Source organism: Tachysurus vachellii, chromosome 18 (assembly GCF_030014155.1).
Source record: "Tachysurus vachellii isolate PV-2020 chromosome 18, HZAU_Pvac_v1, whole genome shotgun sequence".
NCBI classification, from domain to species: domain Eukaryota; kingdom Metazoa; phylum Chordata; class Actinopteri; order Siluriformes; family Bagridae; genus Tachysurus; species Tachysurus vachellii.
In genome coordinates this window covers 77,424-85,000 of record NC_083477.1, presented here as the reverse complement: position 1 = coordinate 85,000, position 7,577 = coordinate 77,424, and the positions used below count along the sequence as shown (strand labels likewise).

The 7,577-nt window shown below is 39.4% G+C and overlaps 1 protein-coding gene across 7 annotated transcripts in view; it reads left to right on the top strand.

Annotated features, from left to right (window-relative positions):
• Positions 1–3,177, top strand: part of LOC132860724 (uncharacterized) — an 11,301-nt gene extending 8,124 nt beyond the window's left edge. Inside the window, exons 8-12 of one of the 7 annotated variants that reach the window (XR_009649879.1) lie at positions 114–140; positions 370–512; positions 828–1,854; positions 2,312–2,354; positions 2,452–3,177. Coding sequence is in view for 5 of the 7 variants with exons in the window: in XM_060892029.1 (XP_060748012.1) it covers positions 114–140; positions 370–512; positions 1,795–1,854; positions 2,312–2,354; positions 2,452–2,456 (278 nt within the window). In the remaining 2 variants the exon portion in view is untranslated. Of the gene's footprint in view, positions 1–113; positions 141–369; positions 513–827; positions 1,855–2,311; positions 2,355–2,446 lie in introns of all 7 variants that reach the window. The other 6 variants (XR_009649878.1, XM_060892030.1, XM_060892029.1 and 3 more) reach the window with 6 other exon arrangements.
• The last annotated feature ends 4,400 nt before the right edge of the window (positions 3,178–7,577 follow it).

Genomic DNA, 7,577 nt, shown 5'->3' with positions numbered 1-7,577 from the left:
GTTTTTATGAAATTCCAAATCTGCCAAATTCTACAGAGTCAGCAAATGAAGAGATGATGTAAAGAGATGATGTAAACATTGTGTAGAGCTGATTACGTTTCTCTTTTTTACAGCAGAACAGCAGACGTCCTCTGGTGACGGTACACACTGTCCTCTTTTTGACTTTTTATATCTCTGTGTATTCATTTCTCTCACCTAGAGCAACTCTTTAATAAATAAATCAATGAATAAATAAATACAGATGCAAATTAGTGTAGTTTGTAGTGTAAAAAGGTGCTAAATAAATTGAGCACATTATAGAAAGAAATTTGATGGACTGATAAATAGATAGATAAGGTTACATTTTACTTCATTTTATTTCATTTTTAGGAAATACTTCAGAACTGTCCAAAACACGTGATGTCCTGAAGTCAGGCCTGATAGTGTCAGCAGTGGTGTCTATCATCGCCGTGATCATCATCATCACCGTCATTATCGTTGTCTTCTTCAAATGCAGCAACAATAACAATCAGGTGATTTAATCTGGGGTTTAAGTGACAGTTTGTTCTTCACAGACAGTGTGATGCACCTCGATATGAGAGACATGATTGACAGGGGAGAGAGTGTATGCCCCTCCCTCCTGACATCACGGCTCATCCTGCTCCCACACCGATCACCGTGACGTTCAGACTCACAAACACTTTCAGTTGTGCCACTCAGCAGCACAGTGATGTCATTGTGGTGTCATTTTGATGTCACTGTGATGTCACTGTTTGACTGGAAGTGTTGATTTGCACAGTCTAAAGTTATATAGAAAGTTTATATAAAGTTAAATATATATATCCTAGTGGGAGTAAATACAAAGAGAAAAGAAGAGGGCCTAAAACTGAGTCTTGTGGGACCCCACAAGAGAGAGGAGCAGAGGAGGACTCAGAGTCACCACAATTGACACAGAAAGTCCGACCGTCCAGGTAGGACCTAAACCATTGAAGTGCTATGCCCTTGATGCCCACACACTGCTCCAACCATGAGATCAGGATTTCGTGGTCCACAGTGTCAAACGCAGCAGTTAGACCAAGAAGCACAAGAATAACACAATCACCAGAGTCAGTAAAAATATATCATTACAAACTTTTAAAAGAACAGATTCTGTGCTGTGCAAAGTTTTAAAGCCGGACTGGAAAATCTCAAGAATATTGTGGGCTTTCAAAAAGGCCATTAATTGACTACAGACTATCTTTTCAAGATTTTTTGAAAGAAAAGGTAGTTTGGAGATAGGCCTGAAATTTGCAAGATCTGTAGGATCCAGACCAGGTTTTTTAATCAGAGGTTGCACTACTGCGTGTTTAAACTTTTTTGGAACCACACCTGAAGACAGACTGCTATTAACCACTGCAAGAACAGATGGCTATATAGACTGAAGATTGATCTGAGGACAAGCAACAGAAGCTAGAGTGAGCAAATTTTCTGAGTTCAAAGAAACAGCATTAGGAATGACTGAATGTGTGAGAGGAAATACATCAGTGACCACATTGTGTACCTGTTCAGGTGTAAATCTTCAGCTGATTATTAATGTGTTTGTTGATGTTCATTATTGTTTCAGCTCCACCTCTCTGAAACACCTCATGATATAATGTGTGTGCTAAAGGAATTAGCTGAGTTTCTAAAGGAATTAGCTGCTAAAGGAATTAGAGCTTTAGAAATTTATCTTCAAGCCTCACGCTGTGTTTAACTGAGTTTCTGAGTTTTACAGCAGTTATTTTTATCTGCACATTAATATCATGTAGAGTGAAACTGTACATTTATCATTTTCAGGCATCTGTTAATCAGGAGTCAACACATCTACAGGATCCTAACACAGAGAATATGAGCCAGGTATAAAAATAAATACAGCATTTAGCAGATGCCCTTATCAAGAGCGACTTACATTTTATCTCATTTTTATACAACTGAGCTATTGAGGGTTAAGGGCCTTGCTCAGGGGCCCAGCAGTGGCAGTTTGGTGGACGTAGGAGTTGAACTCACAACCTTGCTATTGCTAGTCCAGCACCTTAACCTCTAGGCTATCACATCCCCACATGTGGTAGCCCCACTGGTATCAGTTTATTACCTTCTAGTTCACTGTCTTCCTTGTGCGCGTGTATATTATAATTATTTCCAGAGAATCTCTGGGATTTTAGACAGATTTTCATCTCAGTAATTTTACAGACACCAGGTTTAATAGGAAGTTTATTTTCATCATGTTACTCTCAAATTATGAAAAGAGTTTTAATTAAATCTTCATCTCATGTGTCTGTGGCTCTAAGTGATATTGTGTCTTTCTTCCTGTTAGGAGCAGAATAATGAGAGACCTGAAGAGGGTACTTCAAGTGTAGGTGAGGTATTTTCTTCTTATGGAGATGATTAACAGCACAGACACAGTGAATGAAAATTATTTGTTCATAAACTCATCTGTTGTGTTTCTAAGTTTAGGGTAATTTGCTGGATGCATCATGAATAAACCAACAGTCTACTGAGTGCTGGACATAACTGCAGTGTGCAGTGAAGGGGATTAAAGTAATAATCACTGTATTAATGGCAGCTGAATTATGGACTGGAGCAGTAAATTAAAATCCTGTATTTAAATAAGTGACTCTACCTGAGGGAGGACACTGTAGTAAGAGAAAGATACATGTGTGGAATATTGAAGACAATCTCAAAGAAATACTACAAACAGCGACTGTTGGTCCTAAGCATCCTGGAGAAGAAACATGCAACCTGCTTCATTATTTAATGACTAAGTGAACTGTAAACAAAATTGTATAATGTATTTAACTTAATTGCATGTTAATTGTTCGCATCACCACACCTACACATTCCACTCAGATATCAACAACCTGCAGCTAATGAGATACACACAGTTTCTGTTCAATTCATAAGCTAATGTATTGTGTATATATAAATGTATATATAAATGTATATATAAATGTATATATAAATGTGTGTGTGTGTGAGAGAGAGAGAGAGAGAGAGCGCGAGAGAGTGTGTGTGTGAGAGAGAAAAAGAGAGAGAGTGTGTGTGAGAGAGAAAGAGAGAGAGAGAGGGAGAGAGAAATGATGTTACTGTTGTAAATTAACTTAGAAAAGAGATAAAGAAACATTTCACCTTTTCAACAAATTTCAATCTCCATTTTAACATTAAAGGTGTTAAATGATCGAACATCTGGATCTGATGATATTGTGTGATGCAGTAAGTGTTTGTTTTCATGTGGTTTGTTTCAACTGTTTCTCTGTTTGCACACTTTGAAAACTTCACTGAATGTTCAGTAATTTAAAAATTTACTAATTTTTTATGTTTTAAATAAAATGTCAAACTGAGATTTTTTTTAAAGCTCTAAGACACATGAGACTCACTGCACAGGGCCAGAAAACTGAAAAACTCTTACATTAAAAATAAAATAAATAATAAATGAAATAATAAATTTGTAATTTATATTGTTTTTATATAATAATATATTTAATATATTTAAAAAATAAAGTTTTATGGTTGAGAACAGAATATCCTCATTTGTATATTTTGTCAAGGATTTTCCCCATAGCCAAAACTATAGTGTGCAATTAAGTCTTATTGTGTGTTCACATTGATGTGTGTTTACATTGTTGTGTGTTCACATTGTTGTGTGTTTACATTGTTGTGTGTTCACATTGTGTGTTTACATTGTTGTGTGTTTACATTGTTGTGTGTGCTTACATTGATGTGTGTTTACATTGTTGTGTGTTCACATTGTTGTGTGTTTACATTGTTGTGTGTGCTTACATTGATGTGTGTTTACATTGTTGTGTGTTCACATTGTTTGTTTACATTGTTGTGTGTTTACATTGTTGTGTGTGCTTACATTGATGTGTGTTTACATTGTTGTGTGTTTACATTGTTGTGTGTGCTTACATTGATGTGTGTTTATATTGTTGTGTGTTTACATTGTTGTGTGTGCTTACATTGATGTGTGTTTACATTGTTGTGTGTTTACATTGTTGTGTGTGCTTACATTGATGTGTGTTTACATTGTTGTGTGTTTACATTGTTGTGTGTGCTTACATTGATGTGTGTTTACATTGTTGTGTGTTCACATTGTTTGTTTACATTGTTGTGTGTTTACATTGTTGTGTGTGCTTACATTGATGTGTGTTTACATTGTTGTGTGTTTACATTGTTGTGTGTGCTTACATTGATGTGTGTTTATATTGTTGTGTGTTTACATTGTTGTGTGTGCTTACATTGATGTGTGTTTACATTGATGTGTGTTTACATTGTTGTGTGTGTTTACATTGATGTGTGTGTTCACGTTGATGTTACGTTGTGTGTGTTTACAATGATGTGTGCTTATGTTGATGTGTGTCTTTATGTTGATGTGTGTGTTTACGTGTTGTGTGTTTATGTTTGTGTGTTTACATTGATGTGTGTCTTTACGGTGATGTGTATTTAATTGTTGTGTGTTAATGTTTGTGTGTTTATGTTGATGTGTGTTTATACCTTGTGTGTTTATGTTGATGTTTCTGTTTACATTGTTGTGTGTTTATGTTGTTGTGTGTGCTTACATTGATGTGCGTGTTTACACTGATCTGTGTTTACATTGATGTGTGTGTTTACATTGATGTGCGTGTTTACACTGATCTGTGTTTACATTGATGTTTGTGTTTACATTGATGTTTGTGTTTACAGTGTTGTGTGTTTACATTCATGTGTGTGTTTATGTTGATGTGTGAGTTTATGTTGATGTGTGTTTACATGTTGTGTGTGTTTACATAAATGTGTGTGTTTACATTGATGTGTGTGTTTATGTTGATTTGTGTGTTTACATTGATGTGTGTGTTTACGTAATGTGTGTGTTTATGTTGATGTGTGTTTACATTGTTGTTTGGGTTTACATTGATGTGTGTGTGTTTGCATTGATGTGTGTTTTTACATTGTTGTGTGTGTTTACATTGTGTGTTTGCATTGATGTGTGTGTTTACATTGATGTGCGTTTTTACATTGTGTGTGTTCACATTGTGTGTGTTTGCATTGATGTGTGTGTTTGCATTGTGTGTGTTTACATTGTGAGTGTTTGCATTGATGTGTGTTTACATTGTGTGTGTTTGCATTGATGTGTGTGTTTACATTGATGTGTGTGTTTATGTTGTTGTGTGTGTTTATGTTGATGTGTGTGTTTATGTTGTTATGTGTGTTTATATTGATGTGCTTGTTTACATTGATGTGTGTTTAAATTGATGTTTGTGTTTATGTTGATGTGTGTTTACATTGTTGTGTGTGTTTATAATGTGTGTTTATGTGGTTGTGTGTGTTTATATTGATGTGTGTGTTTACATTGATGTGTGTGTTTATGTTGATGTGTGTGTTTATGTTGTGTGTGTTTACATTGATGTGTGTTTAAATTGACGTTTGTGTTTGTTGTTGTGTGTGTTTATATTGATGTGTGTGTTTACATTGATGTGTGTGTTTATGTTGTGTGTTTATGTTGTTGTGTGTGTTTACATTGATGTGTGTTTAAATTGATGTTTGTGTTTATGTTGATGTGTGTTTAAATTGATGTTTGTGTTTATGTTGATGTGTGTTTACATTGATGTGTGTGTTTAAACCCTCGTGTGTGTTTGTTCTCTCTGAAGTATTGTTTCAGTCTTTGTGTACTTGACCATGTTGAGTTTGAGTTGTGTATTTTGTGTTTCTCGAGGTTGTTGCTATGGTTTGCGCTCACTAAGGTTTTGTTCTTGTCCAGTGTGTGTTTGCTCTTCTGCTTGTTCTGATTTTGATCCTGATGAAGGTTTGGGGATTGTACAGCTGTGTGTGTCAGTAAAGTGTGTAACCTGCGCTTGTGTCCATCTCAGACTCATTAACAGGTGTGTTGGGTAGTGAGCAGATTAATAATTCATAAAAGTCAGATTCATGTCTTCATGTCTCAGTGAACACATTTTACACTTATTTTAATAACACACCACAGTCCAAGAGCAAGCTACAGAACAATCCCACCAGCAGTGCTGGAGCAGGACCAACAATCCCAACATGCCCTCCCCAAACATGCAGACGAAAGTTCTGCTCGTGGACTCGAAATATATCAAAATATATCAAACTATAACGTAAATATTATTTAAATTATTTAGTATACTAATTATTCCACATACCCGAATATTCAAGTGCAGAAACACAGCCTCCACTTTACTGCCCAGAAATGTGACAAACGCTTCCCGACCCCCCTGCATCACTCTCACAAAGCCAACAGCATTGTGGATGACCACACTCTTCACCCCTCACACACACTCTTCACCCCTCACACACACTCTTCACCCCTCACACACACTCTTCACCCCTCACACACACTCTTCACCCCTCACACACACTCTTCACCCCTCACACACACTCTTCACCCCTCACACACACTCTTCACCCCCCACACACACTCTTCACCACACACACACTCTTCACCCCTCACACACACTCTTCACCCCACACACCCCACACCCCCCCCCCCACACACACACTCTTCACCCCTCACACACACTCTTCACCCCTCACACACACTCTTCACCCCTCACACACACTCTTCACCCCCCACACACACTCTTCACCACACACACACTCTTCACCCCTCACACACACTCTTCACCCCACACACCCCACACACACACACCCCCCACACACTCTTCACCCCTCACACACACTCTTCACCCCACACACACTCTTCACCCCCACACACTCTTCACCCCCCCACACACACTCTTCACCCCACACACATTCTTCACCCCACACACACACTCTTTACCCCACACACCCCTCACACACACTCTTCACCCCACACACACCCTCACACACACTCTTCACCCCACACACACACTCTTCACCCCTCACACACACTCTTCACCCCTCACACACACTCTTCACCCCCCACACACACTCTTCACCACACACACACTCTTCACCCCACACACACTCTCACACCACACACCCCACCCACACACACCTCACACACACTCTCACACCCCACACACACTCTCACACACACCCACCCACACACCCACACACCTCTCACACCCCACACACACACTCACCCACACACACCACACACACTCTCACACACACACTCACACACACACTCTACACCCCCACACACACACTCTTCACCCCACACACATTCTTCACCCCACTCACACACTACACCCCACACACACTCTCACCCACACACACTCTCACCCCACACACACCCTCACACACACACTCTTCACCCACACACCCACACACACTCTTCACCCACACACACCTCTCACACCACACACTCTCACCCACACCCCCACACACACTCTTACACCACCCTCACACACACACTCTTCAACCCCACACACACACTCTTCAACCCCACACACACACACTTCACCCCACACACCCCTCACACACACTCTTCACCCCTCACACACACTCTTCACCCCACACACCCCACACCCCCCCCCCCACACACACACACTCTTCACCCCTCACACACACTCTTCACCCCACACACACTCTTCACCCCCACACACTCTTCACCCCCCCCACACACACTCTTCACCCCACACACATTCTTCACCCCACAC